Below are 16,337 nucleotides of genomic sequence, written 5' to 3'. Positions count from 1 at the left end.
TGCTATATAAACATACAACTGTACAAGTTTCTAGTGAGCTGGTCCAGATTTTCTTCAGAGATAATTGCTGTGCCCAATTTCAGTCCTGGTATTTACTAAGGCTCTGGAATACCTTTGTTTTCTTTCATAATCTAAGAATGAAAGAAGAGGACACTGAGTTTGATATATAAGAAAGTCAGGCAAGAATTTTTGACTTATAAATTAGGGTTTTAAAAAATACATTTACTCTATTAGGATTTTAAGTAATTCATGAGAATAGAGTATTTGAGAAAGAGTTTTGAGCACCCATTCAATTCAAAGCATTTTAAGCAGTTCTTACTCAAGTAGACTGAAGAGCTTATTGGTCAAGTCTCTTTACTAGAGGCTTTCTTACCATCTTATTTTTCTTTCCTCAGCTATTATAGTTGCTTTTTATTTGGATATCTGATAATTTGATTAACATCCATCATCCCACTAAATCTCCATGAAGATTGTCATTTTTTTTCTTCACCATTCAATCTCTAGAGCTTAACACAGCCTGATATACATTGTAGGTGCTCAATAAATATTAATGGGCAAGGAGAGCAAGTGATGATCAGTTAAATCAGATTGCTAAAAAAGTCTCAACTTTCAGTGGAGGTTTGCTGTGTAATTAACTATTATTTCATGGCCTTAGACTGTAAACATAAGTATTCGTTGCTTGGTTTAAAGTGCTTGTGTTCTAGGCTTTATCTGTGATACCACATTTTTGTTTACTTTTTTTTTCTCTAATCATGGGTTTATAACCTTTATGTGATAATCTAAAGATTGTGCCTTGTCTAAACTGGATTGATAAGCAAAGCTGGTTATTTTTCCAGTTACTTACAGAATAAATTGGTGCAATATAAAAATATTCTGCCTTTTCTTAATCCTAGCCAGACATTCATTTGTTGCATTTGCAATTGTACATCTAAAATTTTTCTTTATGTATTATAGGAATTGCTCTACAGTCAATAACGGGCAGTCAGCGTAAGTATATTTAAAAATAAAATGTGTAAATGACTTTTTAACGAAGGATACCTATGAAATTTTTATTTGATCAGATAAACTAAATGATAAACTATAATTGTGAAGAACTTGGGCCAGGCGCAGTGAGTGGCTCACGCCTATAATCCCTGCACTTTGGGAGGCTGAGGCATGTGGATCACGAGGTCAGGAGATCGAGACCATCTTGGCCAACATGGTGAAACCCCGTCTCTACTAAAAATACAAAAATTAGCCAGGTGTGATGGCGGATGCCTGTAGTCCCAGCTACTCAGGAGGCTGAGGCAGGAGAATTGTTTGAACGCGGAAGGCAGAGGTTGCAGTGAGCCAAGATCACGCCACTGCATTCCAGCCTGGGTCACAGAGCAAGATTCAGTCTCAAAAAAAAAAGAACTTGGAAAATCAGGTGATCAAATCACCACTGGTCGGCTGAATCGAGAATGAGCTTTATTCTGCCTTTGGCTTATTGCATGTGCTTCAGGGTTTTCCCAAGGATGATGTTCTAACGTTTTACTCACAGAAACTTCAGCAGGCAAAAATACCTTCCTGCTTTCTCTGTTTGGTGTTTAGCGTGTATAACTTTATTTAGTCTGTCTACAGTTTATAGCTATGTACTTTTTTTGCCAGGTGATAAGTTGTAATTGTCTAATTTCCATTTTTGTGCTATTGTTTTTTTAAGTGTAATTAATATTATTCAATTAAAATTATACTTAAAAAAACACCACCACAGATTTGTTTGGGATAAAATGCTGGACTCTCTGGAGACCAGTCAGACAAAGTCCACAAGTTTTGAGACTGGGTCTCTGGGGCAATATCAAGGAGCAAAGTCTCAAAGAAAAGGTCACATAATAGGGGGCTCACACCCCTCTTACGAAAAAGAAAGAAAACAGAAAAAATAGATCTTTTATCTTCTTTTTCTTTATATTTCAGATATATGTGCTAAAATAATACTAGTTGCATTATTAATAGGATCAAGGTCAGGACATGCAAAAAGTTAGTATTTAAAGTCTACTTAAGTTCTAGAGTATCTAATATCTAGAGTCTACCTAAGATTCCAGTAGGTAACATAGCACTCAGGTTCATACTGATTAGTTCCAGGCTGGTGTTTGTACATATTATTTGGTAATTGATAAATGAACATCACATTTTCATCGAGTAATTGAAAAGAGTAAGATATACTTTATTTCTGTTTTGTGAATGTTGCTTTTTTGGGCAAACATTATAATATTGATAAGAAGCTGAAATTGCTTTCATCCAGATTTTGAGAATTTTGTCTTTAATGTTTAGGTATTGAAATAGAAGAGTTACAGAATGAGGAAGAAGAACTAAGTCCACCTCTCATGGAGTACAATATAAATGTGAAATCACACCCTGAGATACAGTTTGCAGAAATTAATAAAGATGGGGCCTCAATACCCAGTGAATCTTCAACAGAATCTCTTAAAGATCTCCAGGAAGTATAAGCTCTCATTAATATTTGAGTTAGAAGAACTTATTCTGGGCCTTTAATTTGTTGCATGTGCTGTACTTAAAGCATCCCAGATAATTTTAGCTTATATTTTCATAGTGTTTATACAGAGCTTGAATTGGAATGGTCCTTTCCTCAATACTTCCTTCCATAATCTTTCCTGCCATAACCATTTATTTTGCCACCATTTCTTAAACACTTATGTGGCAGGAATTATGCTAGATTGTAATTTTTTTTTGTTTTTTTAATCCCAATTGAAGTGGATGTGGGAAGGTATTAGAAAGTAGAAGAAAGGATAGTCTAAAATAGAGAGGAAAGAAAGGAAGAGAAAAGTGGGATATTTCAAAACCATTTGCGCAGAGGTAGAATGAAATTCATCCAGAATGGAATCTCCATATTTCTTTACAAATAAGTGGTAACAGTTATTATATAGTCACTAGATTATCCTTAGATCTTTCATCTGATAGGCATGAATATGTTGCTTTTTAAAAAGTGTCTTCCTCCTTTGTTACATCCATGTGTGTAAGTGAGCATCTGTGAACTTTTATCAGTAAGCTACTTATTGACATTATGTGTTGTTCCTTTATTCATCAGTGATTATTTAAGGACAGAAGACTAGGATTAAAATAAAAATGATAAAAACAAAAACAATTGTTTCCATAAAATCTAGAAAGAAATATCTATAATATTAGAAAACAAAAGATCTCAGTGGTTAGAGGAAATATATTTTGCAAAATAACCCATTGGGCAATTTGAATTACATATTTAATAAATAATTTTTTATCTACTAGGTTAAGAGTAAACAAAGGAAAAAGAAGAAGACGAAGAATAAAAAGGTAAGAGACTATAATAGCATTATAATACTGATTATGAACACTTGAGTTAAATACATGAATTCATTGTTAGAACTTAAATTAGTTCAAGTAGACATATAGCACAAATTATTCAATAGCTTACTGAATAGATGATTATAGAGAAGTCTACATACGTTATATCCTGAATGATTTTGAAGTACAAAATACAATTTCACACTTCACTTCCTTAAATTGTAATTTATACATTTGCATACATAAATATAGACTGAATTCGTCACATGGAAATTTCATTCATTTCTACATACCACTTATTTTTAAAATGTGTACTCATTGTTTTAAGAACAGCTTTTTGTCATATCTTTATTGATATGTTTAGAAGCAGCTTTCAAAACTTTAAGAAATCTTGATTTTTTTCTTTATGTCTGAGACTATGCCAAAAATGCAATAATGCGCACAAAAAGGTACAAATACAAACTTCTTGCATTGCTGCTGCTTTGATTTTGTCAGTTGCAAAATGAACAAGTCAGTATCTAGCACAATTTTACCAGTGAGTCTCTTAATTGCTAGGAAAACTATAAGGGAAAGCCACATGTCTTTTTTTAATCAAGCATATAGCTAACCACCATGTTATGCAACTTTGTGGTAAAAAAAAATTGTTTTCTAGCCTGAAAAATATATTTAAAATCTTGATATATTCTGTATATTATAAATTGAGTGAGAATATTTGCCCAACCACAATCTGGTGAGCCCATGTTGTTAGTCATTTGAAAGTGTAAACAAATTGTAATCATTAATGAAACTTAAGACAATGAAAATGAATTTGTAAAACACGAAGTCAAGATTTAAAAAACAATTCATATTCAAATCTGATAAGTAAAATATCATTATCATTATATTTAACAATCATTTATTATAACTTACTTAAAAGTTATGAAAGTTAAATTTTATTTTTTAAAGACATGAGTATGGAGATTTTTCCTGACTTTTAGACAGTTCTTATCTGGTAAAACAAACTAATTTGTTATTTTGATGATATTTTTAATTTTTGCCAAAGTATTGATAAGTCATGGGTCTAATACTACATAAAACTGGCCAAGTAAATTCACAGCTGTCAAACCACCAGACTAAGTTGCAAGCGCATATAGTGTGTCTTGCCTTTACTGCCATAAAATTAAAATATGGTAATGCTCAAGCTCTCGAATTTTTGGATATAAAAAAGCCTCGTATGGCTGATATATTCATTGGCATAAAGTTGTCATGGGAGGAGCCAAAAGGGAATTTGAGAAATAATCCATTATGCTAGATGTGTTTATTGTGAACAACCAAAAGTCTTTTCAACTCAGGTATTCAAGTACACTAGAGCAAAGGCAGGAGTCAAGAATTCTAAATCATAGAATCAAATTGGTACTGGATATTAAGCATAAGGACAGACACTGAAACAGAAAAATCTTAGTATACAGACAAGAAAGCTGAACGAATTTGTACATACAGCATTGTATCTGTAGAGAAGGAGACCCTGAAGTTTCTTGTATGCAAGAGATGGTAGAAATTAATACTGTAATACTCTTAGTTTAATATGTGTTAAATGCCATTGATACTACCTTTATTTGGTATGTTGCCTTTATAGTTTTATTTTAATGAACATAAAATTTAGGGCTTTTAAGAATTTTTTTCAAATTGTGATCTTCTTAACACTACTTTTTCTGTGAGATTCTTAATGTATCAGTCTGATTTCTCCTTATATACAGGTTTTCAAGAATGCTTGTAGTTAGTGTAGGAATAAATTGGAATTATATACATCGTGTCTAAAGGTATATTAATAGGTACAGACACAGCCCCAATACTCACCTCTATCATCTGAATCAGTGATTTTCAAGTCATGTTTCAAGACTTAGTAGTAGATTATAAGACCAATTTAGCAGATCACAACTGCCGTTTTAAAAAAAGGAAATAAATAGGAATAAAGAAAATACTAGAGTTCATCACATACAATATGAGTAAGTTTTATTTCATGGAACTTATATTTCAGTTTTATACTTAGGTATAAAAGTATATGCATAAGTGCATATGACAACATGATATGTATTTCTTTAGTTATGATCAAAAATTTTTTGAGAAACACTGACCTAAATGTAATTATATTACTAGTATGTTGTTTTGATATAGTTGATATAGATTACTAATTCTTATGTTATTTTTCAGAATAAAGACTCAAAAGAAGATGAAGTGTAAGTATTAGTTTATTTAATTTTTAAGTTTTTCTTAGTATTTTTAAGGCATACTTTCTGAATATGACACAGGCTTCCTTCCTTTGGGAAGTTTTCTCACTAAGAGAAGAAAGATAGTTCCTTGTCTTAATAATTAATAAGTTGCTGCTTTTTTATAGAAAGTAACAAAAAGTTAAACGTTTCATTATCATTTGCTTTGGAAGAATAGAACCCCTTACCATTTTTCTGTAAGGCTACTTGAGTCATTTTAAAATATAGTCTACATTGTAGTTAGACTGTATTTTAGTCTAGACATTGTAGTTTAGTCTAGACATTGTAGTCTAGACCAAACCTAAACTAAGACCTAATTTTAAAGGATGCATCACTCCTAGGTTTGTAGCCTTGGAGCAATAGGTTATGCCATACAGCCTAGGTGTGTAGTAGGCTATACCGTCTAGTTTTGTTATGTCCCAGTGACCCCTTTTACCAAAAAGTTTGGCTTTGTTGTTTTTAAGACTTAACCTGCATTTTTTTAATCCAGTTATTCACAGTGAATTTTGAACCTTCAATGGAAACATTTTAATGGCAAAATAATCACTGTATTTTGCATGCATTGTGCATGATTAATAACAGTGTAGTAGATGAAGGAAGTGGTGGAGACAGTCTAATGAAGAGATCATTATTCTTACCAAAAAGTTTGTTAATTGAATAGTAGTAACTTTGGAGAATTCTGAGGATATAAAGTAAGATATCTTTAAAACAGCAGCAAGAACATATTTTGTTAACTTTAAAGCTATCACTTGTAGTTGATATTTTCAATTGATGTGACCCACTTGGTATATAAAATAGTTCATCATTTAAGTTGTGTTTTCACTTTCTTTGGCAACAAATTGAGCCACTGGAGCAATAGTTTTGTTTTGTTTTGTTTTTAGGCTGTGTCTAAATGCCATAAATATAGCTTAATAAAAATGAAACAATGTCATCAATCACTTTGCTCATTTTGCTTACACAGTGGATCCAAATCTGGATGATGATCAGATCATCCAGGAAGCTTTGTCTTTAAATGAGAATTTTCAAATATACACAAAAGTAAAGAGAATAGTATATATACAATAACGTATATACCTATAACTCTGATTCAACAATTATCTATGTTTTTCACATTTGTTTCATACTTCCTTTGACATTTTGTTCTTTATTTAAGTGTTTTCAATCCCAAACATCCTTCTAATTTCACCCCTTCATTCTTCAGTTTACATCTTAGAAATATGAACATTTTCCTATATTATCTCAATGCTGTTACTGTATAGTCTTGTACTGCATAACAACATTTTGATCAAAGACAGACCTCAGGTATGATGGTGGTCCCATAAAATTACAATGAAGCTAAAAAATTCCTATTGCCTAGTAGTGGTGTAGCTGTCATAACATTGTAGTGCTTTTACTTTACTTTTTAGAAATTTAGTGTAGCCTGAGTTTGTGGTGTTTATTATAAAGTCTACAGTAGTATACAGTACTCACCTCTCATTCACTGACTCACCCAGAGCACCGTCCAGTCCTACAAGCTGCATTCATGGTAAATGCCCTATACAGGTGTACAATATTTTATGTTTTATATTGTATTTTTACTGTAATTTTTCTATGTTTAGATACGTTTAAATACATACTTACGTGTTACAACTGCCTATTGTATTCAGTACAGTAATATGCTATAACAGGTTTGTAGCCTAGGAGCAATATGTGTAGTAGGCTATACCATCTAGTTTTGTGTAATAACACTCTATGATATGTTATGACAAAAGCACTTAATGACACATTTCTCAGAAAGTATCCTTGTTGTTAAGCAATGCCTGAGTGTACTTTAAAAAATTTAGGAATAATCTTGGTGAACTTTTCAAAAATACAAATTCATGTATATTTTTACAGTTGTAGGGGTGTCTAGAAACATTTAATTTTTAAAAGCTCTTCAGGTAGTGTAGAAAAGTAATTGAGTTTGAGAATCAGTGGTCTACACAAGCAATTGATTTCACCGAACTTTTCAGAATGTTTGGGTCACTCTAGAATACCTCAGTAATACCTAATTACTGATTATATAGTGTTTTATGAGTTATTCCACAAGCATTAATTTCATTTTTTTCTAGATCTCAAAGTGTTCTAAAAAAGTAATAATGTATCCTAGAGTTTCTATTCACTAGTTAAATAGAGTCATATCACACTCTAAGTAAAAATACTCCTATTCTTGTTGCTATTCAAGGAGATTAGGAAGGAAATTTAGAGCTACTAAGTAGTAGGCCAAGTGAAAGGACAGTAGCATGCAATTAAATTTTAGAAAAAAAGTGTAGAAGTTGGTTAATTGCCATTGTGTATATACATATATATAGTATTTTCATTTTTTAAAAGTGGTCTCTTAGTAGTGTAGTTACTGAAATCCATGTTGTTACTGTAGTTCTTTTTAAAAGTTCTGTTACAAAAGAAACCTCCATTTTACAGTCTATTTTATGTTGCTGTTTTCAACTCTCTATTTAAACATACATTGGACCTAATCACTGAAGTTGCTTAAACCAACCTACTTGTCAAGAAAATTAAGGGGGAACAAAGAATGTTATGATGGTAAAATAATATAGCAGATGTGGAAATGCTTGCCAATATTTCTGAAAGTACTGTTTTCCAAAGCGACTGATGTTACTAGTTATAATTTGTAAAGTGAACTCTGTAGTGTCATAATTCTTGAAAACAGTGGCATGAACAGAATTAAATAGGTACCTTGATTGAGTGCTACTTTAAATATGCTAATATTCATTATGAATTTTCAAAAGAAAGACTCAGTGTGAGCACTATCCAAACTTCCTTTGATCATGAACCCTTCTAATGCTGAGCATCTTATGAAACCAGTACAATACTAACTTTGGAAGCAATAACTTAGATGAAAATCACTATACAATTGTAAAAGCTCACGTTGATTATGTCACCACTACAGCCCATATATGGTAGAAAAGGAAGAGCAGTTGAGGAAAGAACAAGCAAAGCCACACTCAGTCAGTAGACTTATAAAAGATGATGCAAGTGATGTTCAAGAGGATTCTGCAATGGAAGACAAGTTCTATAGCCTGGATGAATTGCATATTCTGGACATGATAGAGCAGGTAAGCATGATTAGATAGGGTGCCTGCCTTCTCTTAGATTCATTTGTTATCTGGTTTTTCCTGTGACTCTTTAAACAGCATGACCCTTTGAAAAGCCCAGTGGTTTATACTGTTTGGAGGAGAAAGAGAAAAGCATAAAAGGTAAGGAGGGATATATGAAGGAAAATAGAATAAGAAAACAAAGAACGCCTAGGAGCTGGAAACTTCACTTTAGCCCTCAAACCATTTCCTGGCTTTAATTATAGGGCAAAGTTGATTACAAATGCATTTCTTGCAAAGGTTTTTCGAATACCACAAAGGAAAAAAAAGACTAGCATAATCCTATTAGATTACATGTCATGAGAAAAATAGTTTTGTAATATAAAGCTGCTTTCGTTTTTAAAAAATTAAATATGATTGTTACCATAAAATGTCTACAGAAAATATTGATGTATAATCATTTTTTTTTCTGGCTCCATTCCTGGTAGTAGTCACTGCTTGGAATGATGTACCTATATGTGAAGAGGCATGTGAACATGATTTAAGTGCTCAACAGCAAATGGAATAATTTTTTAAAAAACAATTTTTTTACCTACTAATGAGAATTCAATGATAACCTGCTCTGCTGTTTAAGTATAGTGGTATGTAATATGTAGGAATACTCATTGTCTAAGGGTACAAGTTAGTGCAAATGATTCCCTGGCTGATAGTACAACATTCATATAATTGTCATACCTTTTTTCTCCTAATTAGAATATGTACATTTTAACTGAAGTGACATTCTTAGCTTTGGATGTCACACTACAGTTTAAATATGGGATCTCTGGTTTTCATTCTATAGCCATGAGACTATGGGAACTCAAAGATAGAATTAAAATGTCACATACCTTTAAAAAAAGTTTATTCATTTATTTAGAACCCATTTATCACCTGCATATTGTGTCAAGAGCTATGCTAAGACAAAGTCTCTACAATCTATGGATAATGTTTACAATCTAGTGGATAAGTTGAACATTAAACTCAGATGATACAGTGTAATTAAGTGCTTGGGCAATTAAGACTGCCTTAGAATGCAGGCTCCTCTACTTACTGTCTATGTGATTTGGGGCAAGTTACTCAATATTTTATCATCTCTAAAGTGGAAATAATGACTGCCTATGTCATTTGGTTCTTACAACAATAAAAGCATTACCCTTACAAAGAAAATGCTAAAGAAATGGTAAGCAGGGGGTAGAGCCAAGATGACCGAATAGGAACAGCTCCAGTCTACAGCTCCAAGCCTGAGCGACGCAGAAGATGAATGATTTCTGCATTTCCAGCTGATGTACCGGGTTCATCTCACTGGGGATTGTTGGACAGTGGGTGCAGGACAGTGGGTGCAGCGCACCAAGCGTGAGCCGAAGCAGGGTGAGGCATTGCCTCACCTGGGAAGCGCAAGGGGTCAGGGAATTCCCTTTCCTAGCCAAGGAAAGGGGTGACAGACGGCACCTGGAAAATCAGGTCACTCCCACCCTAATACTGCGCTTTTCCAACGGTCTTAGCAAACAGCACACCAGGAGATTATATCCCGTGCCTGGCTTGGAGGGTCCCACGCCCATGGAGCCTCGCTCATTGCTAGCACAGCAGTCTGAGATCAAACTGCAAGGTGGCAGCGAGGCTAGGGGAGGGGCGTCTGCCATTGCCGAGGCTTGAGTAGATAAACAAAGCGGCTGGGAAGCTCGAACTGGGTGGAGCCCACCACAGCTCAAGGAGGCCTCCCTGCCTCCATAGACTCCACCTCTGGGGGTAGGACATAGCCAAACAAAAGGCAGCAGAAACCTCTGCAGACTTAAATGTCCCTGTCTGACAGCTTTGAAGAGAGTAGTGGTTCTCCCAGCACGTAGCTTGAGATCTGAGAACGGACAGACTGCCTCCTCAACTGGGTCCCTGACCCCTGAGTAGCCTAACTGGGAGGCATCCCCCAGTAGGGGCAGACTGACACCTCACACGGCCGGGTACCCCTCTGAGGCAAAACTTCCAGAGGAACGATCAGGCAGCAACATTTGCTGTTTACCAGTATCCGCTGTTCTGCAGCCTCTGCTGCTGATACCCAGGCAAACAGGGTCTGGAGTGGACCTCTAGCAAACTCCAACAGACCTGCAGCTGAGGGTCCTGACTGTTAGAAGGAAAACTAACAAACAGAAAGGGCATCCACACCAAAACCCCATCTGTACGTCACCATCATCAAAGACCAAAGGTAGATAAAACCACAAAGATGGGGAAAAAACAGAGCAGAAAAACTGAAAATTCTAAAAATCAGAGTGCTTCTCCTCCTCCAAAGGAACGCAGCTCCTCACCAGCAACGGAACAAACCTGGACGGAGAATGACTTTGACGAATTGAGAGAAAGCTTCAGATAATCAAACTACTCCGAGCTAAAGGAGGAAGTTTGAACCCATGGCAAAGAAATTAAAAACCTTGAAAAAAAATTAGACGAATGGCTAACTAGAATAACCAATGCAGAGAAGTCCTTAAAGGACCTGATGGAGCTGAAACCCACAGCACAAGAACTATGTGACGAATGTACAAGCCTCAATAGCCGATTCGCTCAACTGGAAGAAAGGGTATCAGTGATGGAAGATCAAATGAATGAAATGAAGCAAGAAGTTTAGAGAAAAAATGAAAAGAAACGAACAAACCTCCAAGAAATATGGGACTATGTGGAAAGACCAAATCTACGTCTGATTGGTGTACCTGAAAGTGGTGGGGAGAATGGAACCAAGTTGGAAAACACTCTGCAGGATATTATCCAGGAGAACTTCCCCAGTCTAGCAAGGAAGGCCAACATTCAAATTTAAGAAATACAGAGAACGCCACAAAGATACTCCTCGAGAAGAGCAAGTCCAAGACACATAATTGTCAGATTCACCAAAGTTGAAATGAAGGAAAAAATGTTAAGGGCAGCCAGAGAGAAAGGTCATGTTACCCACAAAGGGAAGCCCATCAGACTAATAGCTGATCTCTCGGCAGAAACTCTACAAGCCAGAAGAGAGTGGGGGCCAATATTCAACATCCTTAAAGAAAAGAATTTTCAACCCAGAACTTCATATCCAGCCAAACTAAGCTTCATAAGTGAAGGAGAAATAAAATCCTTTACAGACAAGCAAATGCTGAGAGATTTTGTCACCACCAGGCCTGCCCTAAAAGAGCTCCTGAAGGAAGCACTAAACATAGAAAGGAACAACCAGTACCAGCCACTGCAAAAAATGCCAAATTGTAAAGACCATCGAGGCTAGGAAGAAACTGCATCAACTAATGAGCAAAATAACCAGCTAACATCATAATGACAGGATCAAATTCACACGTAACAATATTAACCTTAAATGTAAATGGGCTAAATGCTCCAATTAAAAGACACAGACTGGCAAATTGGATAAAGAGTCAAGACCCATCAGTGTGCTGTATTCAGGAAACCCATCTCACATGCAGAGACACACATAGGCTCAAAATAAATGGATGGAGGAAGATCTACCAAGCAAATGGAAAACAAAAAAAGGCAGGGGTTGCAATCCTAGTCTCTGATAAAACAGACTTTAAACCAACAAAGATCAAAAGAGACAAAGAAGGCCATTACATAATGGTAAAGGGATCAATTCAACAAGAACAGCTAACTATCCTAAATATATATGCACCCAATACAGGAGCACCCAGATTCATAAAGCAAGTCCTGAGTGACCTACAAAGAGACTTAGACTCCCACACAATAATAATGGGAGACTTTAACACCCCACTGTCAACATTATACAGATTAATGAGACAAAGTTAACAAGGGATATCCAGGAATTGAACTCAGCTCTGCACCAAGCGGACCTAATAGACATCTACAGAACTCTCCACCCCAAATCAACAGAATATACATTCTTCTCAGCACCACACCACGCCTATTCCAAAATTGACCACATAGTTGGAAGTAAAGCACTCCTCAGCAAATGTAAAAGAACAGAAATTATAACAAACTGTCTCTCAGACAGTTCTAGTTTGCAATCAAACTAGAACTCAGGATTAAGAAACTCACTCAAAACCGCTCAACTACATGGAAACTGAACAACCTGCTCCTGAATGACTACTGGGTACATAACAAAATCAAGGCAGAAATAAAGATGTTCTTTGAAACCAACGAGAACAAAGACACAACATACCAGAATCTCTGGGACACATTTAAAGCAGTGTGTAGAGGGAAATTTATAGCACTAAATGCCCACAAGAGAAAGCAGGAAAGGTCTAAAATTGGCACCCTAACATCACAATTAAAACAACTAGAGAAGCAAGAGCAACACATTCAAAAGCTAACAGAAGGCAAGAAATAACTTAAGATCAGAGCAGAACTGAAGGGGATAGAGACACAAAAAGCCCTTCAAAAAATCAATGAATCCAGGAGCTGGTTTTTTGAAAAGATCAACAAAACTGATAGACCGCTGGCAAGACTAATAAAGAAGAAAAGAGAGAAGAATCAAATAGACGCAATAAAAAATGATAAAGGGGATATCACCACTGATCCCACAGAAATACAAACTACCGTCAGAGAATACTACAAACACCTCTATGCAAATAAACTAGAAAATCTAGAAGAAATGGATGAATTCCTCGACACGTACACCCTCCCAAGACTAAACCAGGAAGAAGTTGAATCTCTGAATAGGCCAATAACAGGCTCTGAAATTGAGGCAATAATTAATAGCTTACCAACCAAAAAAAAGTCCAGGACCAGATGGATTCACAGCCGAATTCTACCAGAGGTACAAAGAGGAGCTGGTACCATTCCTTCTGAAACTATTCCAATCAATAGAAAAAGAGGGAATCCTCCCTAACTCATTTTATGAGGCCAGCATCATCCTGATACCAAAGCCTGGCAGAGACATAACAAAAAGAGAATTTTAGACCAATATCTCTGATGAACATCGATGCAAAAATCCTCAATAAAATACTGGCAAACCGAATCCAGCAGCACATCAAAAAGCTTATCCACCATGATCAAGTGGGCTTCATCACTGGGATGCAAGGCTGATTCAACATACGCAAATCAATAAGTGTAATCCAGCATATAAACAGAGCCAAAGACAAAAACCACATATCTCAATAGATACAGAAAAGTCCTTTGACAAAATTCAACAACCCTTCATGCTAAAAACTCTCAATAAATTAGGTATTGATGGGACGTATCTCAAAATAATAAGAGCTATCTATGACAAACCCACAGCCAATATCATACTGAATGGGCAAAAACTGGAAGCATTCCCTTTGAAAACTGGCAGAAGACAGGGATGCCCTCTCTCACCACTCCTATTCAACATAGTGTTGGAAGTTCTGGCCAGGGCAATCAGGCAGGAGAAGGAAATAAAGGGTATTCAATTAGGAAAAGAGGAACTCAAATTGTCTCTGTTTGCAGATGACATGATTGTATGTCTAGAAAACCCCATTGTCTCAGCCCAAAATCTCCTTAAGCTGATAAGCAACTTCAGCAAAGTCTCAGGATACAAAATCAATGTACAAAAATCACAAGCATTCTTATACACCAATAACAGACAAACAGAGAGCCAAATCATGAGTGAACTCCCATTCACAATTGATTCAAAGAGAATAAAATACCTAGGAATCCAACTTACAAGGGATGTGAAGGAGCTCTTCAAGGAGAACTACAAACCACTGCTCAACAAAATAAAAGAGGATACAAACAAATGGAAGAACATTTCATGCTCATGGGTAGGAAGAATCAATATTGTGAAAATGGCCATACTGCCCAAGGTAATTTATAGATTCAATTCCATCCCCATCAAGCTACCAATGACTTTTTTCACAGAATTAGAAAAAACCACTTTAAAGTTCATATGGAACTGAAAAAAAGAGCATGCATTGCCAAGTCAATCCTAAGCCACAAGAACAAAGCTGGAGGCATCACGCTACCTGACTTCAAACTATACTACAAGGCTACAGTAACCAAAACAGCATGGTACTGGTACCAAAACAGAGATATAGACCAATGGAACAGAATGGAGCCCTCAGAAATAATGCCATATATCTACAACTATCTGATCTTTGACAAACCTGACAAAAACAAGAAATGGGGAAAGGATACCCTATTTAATAAATGGTGCTGGGAAAACTGGCTAGCCATATTTAGAAAGCTGAAACTGGATCCCTTCCTTACACCTTATACAAAAATTAATTCAAGATGGATTAAAGACTTACATGTTAGACCTAAAACCATAAAAACCCTAGAAGAAAACCTAGGCAGTACCATTCAGGACATAGGCATGGGCAAGGACTTCATGTCTAAAACACCAAAAGCAATGGCAACAAAAGCCAAAATTGATAAATGGGATCTAATTAAACTAAAGAGCTTCTGCACAGCAAAAGAAACTACCATCAGAGTGAACAGGCAACCTACAGAATGGGAGAAAATTTTCACAATCTACTCATCTGACAAAGGGCTAATATCCAGAATCTACAATGAACTCAAACAAATTTACAAGAAAAAAACAACCCCATCAACAAGTGGGCAAAGGATATGAACAGACACTTCTCAAAAGAAGACATACATGCAGCCAAAAGACAGATGAAAAAATACTTACCATCACTGGCCATCAGAGAAATGCAAATCAAAACCACAATGAGATACCATCTCACACCAGTTAGAATGGCAATCATTAAAAAGTCAGGAAACAACAGGTGCTGGAGAAGATATGGAGAAATAGGAACACTTTTACACTGTTGGTGGGACTGTAAACTAGTTCAACCATTGTGGAAGTCAGTGTGGCGATTCCTCAGGGATCTAGAACTAGAGATACCATTTGACCCAGCCATCCCATTACTGGGTATATACCCAAGGGATTATAAATCATGCTGCTATAAAGACACATGCACACATATGTTTATTGCAACACTATTCACAATAGCAAAGACTTGGAAACAACCCAAATGTCCAACAATGATAGACTGGATTAAGAAAATGTGGCACATATACACCATGGAATACTATGCAGCCATAAAAAATGAGTTCATGTCCTTTGTAGGGACATGGATGAAGCTGGAAACCATCATTCTCAGCAAACTATCAGAAGGACAAAAAACCAAACACCGCATGTTCTCACTCATAGGTGGGAATTGAATAATGAGAACACATGGACACAGGAAGGGGAACATCACACATCGGGGCCTGTTGTGAGGTGGGGGGAGGGGGGAGAGATAGCATTAGGAGATATACCTAATGTTAAATGACGAGTTAATGGGTGCAGCACACCAACATGGCACATGTATATATATGTAACAAACCTGCACATTGTGCACATGTACCCTAAAACTTAAAGTATAATAATAATAAAAGAAATGGTAAGCATGCAAGTAGTGGTATCCGGCAGTAGCAGCAACAGGCAAGTAACTGGTACTGTTTATTAAGTGCTGTAATTGAGGGGAGGTGGGTTTATCTAAATTGGGTGTTTGACTTGAGACAAAAAACGTGAAAGGAGTTAGATGGCAACTTTAAATCCCTTTCAAATAACTAAAATTTTTTTTAGAGGAAAATAATACATGCATATTTCCTGTACTCAATAGGGCTCAGCTGGCAAAGTAACTACAGACTATGGAGAAACTGAAAAGGAAAGGCTTGCTCGTCAAAGGCAGCTTTATAAATTGCACTATCAGTGTGAAGTAAGTATTTTTGCCATTAGATCTGAGGGAAGTGAGAAGTA

At 35.8% G+C, this 16,337-nt stretch overlaps 1 protein-coding gene across 11 annotated transcripts in view; it reads left to right on the top strand.

The window, feature by feature from the left end:
* The window catches only part of DZIP3 (DAZ interacting zinc finger protein 3), a 102,820-nt gene that overhangs the window by 56,403 nt on the left and 30,080 nt on the right, over positions 1-16,337 (top strand). For all 11 annotated transcript variants that reach the window (XR_008523609.2, XM_054551556.2, XM_024244594.3 and 8 more), the window contains 6 exons: positions 955-987; positions 2,290-2,459; positions 3,262-3,306; positions 5,488-5,513; positions 8,470-8,635; positions 16,201-16,296. Coding sequence is in view for 10 of the 11 variants with exons in the window: in XM_054551556.2 (XP_054407531.2) it covers positions 955-987; positions 2,290-2,459; positions 3,262-3,306; positions 5,488-5,513; positions 8,470-8,635; positions 16,201-16,296 (536 nt within the window). In the remaining variant the exon portion in view is untranslated. The remainder of the gene's footprint in view (positions 1-954; positions 988-2,289; positions 2,460-3,261; positions 3,307-5,487; positions 5,514-8,469; positions 8,636-16,200; positions 16,297-16,337) is intronic.

Source organism: Pongo abelii, chromosome 2, assembly GCF_028885655.2.
Source record: "Pongo abelii isolate AG06213 chromosome 2, NHGRI_mPonAbe1-v2.0_pri, whole genome shotgun sequence".
NCBI classification, from domain to species: Eukaryota; Metazoa; Chordata; class Mammalia; order Primates; family Hominidae; genus Pongo; species Pongo abelii.
Note: the sequence above shows the minus strand (reverse complement) of the source record. Positions and strands in the feature narration are given on the sequence as shown.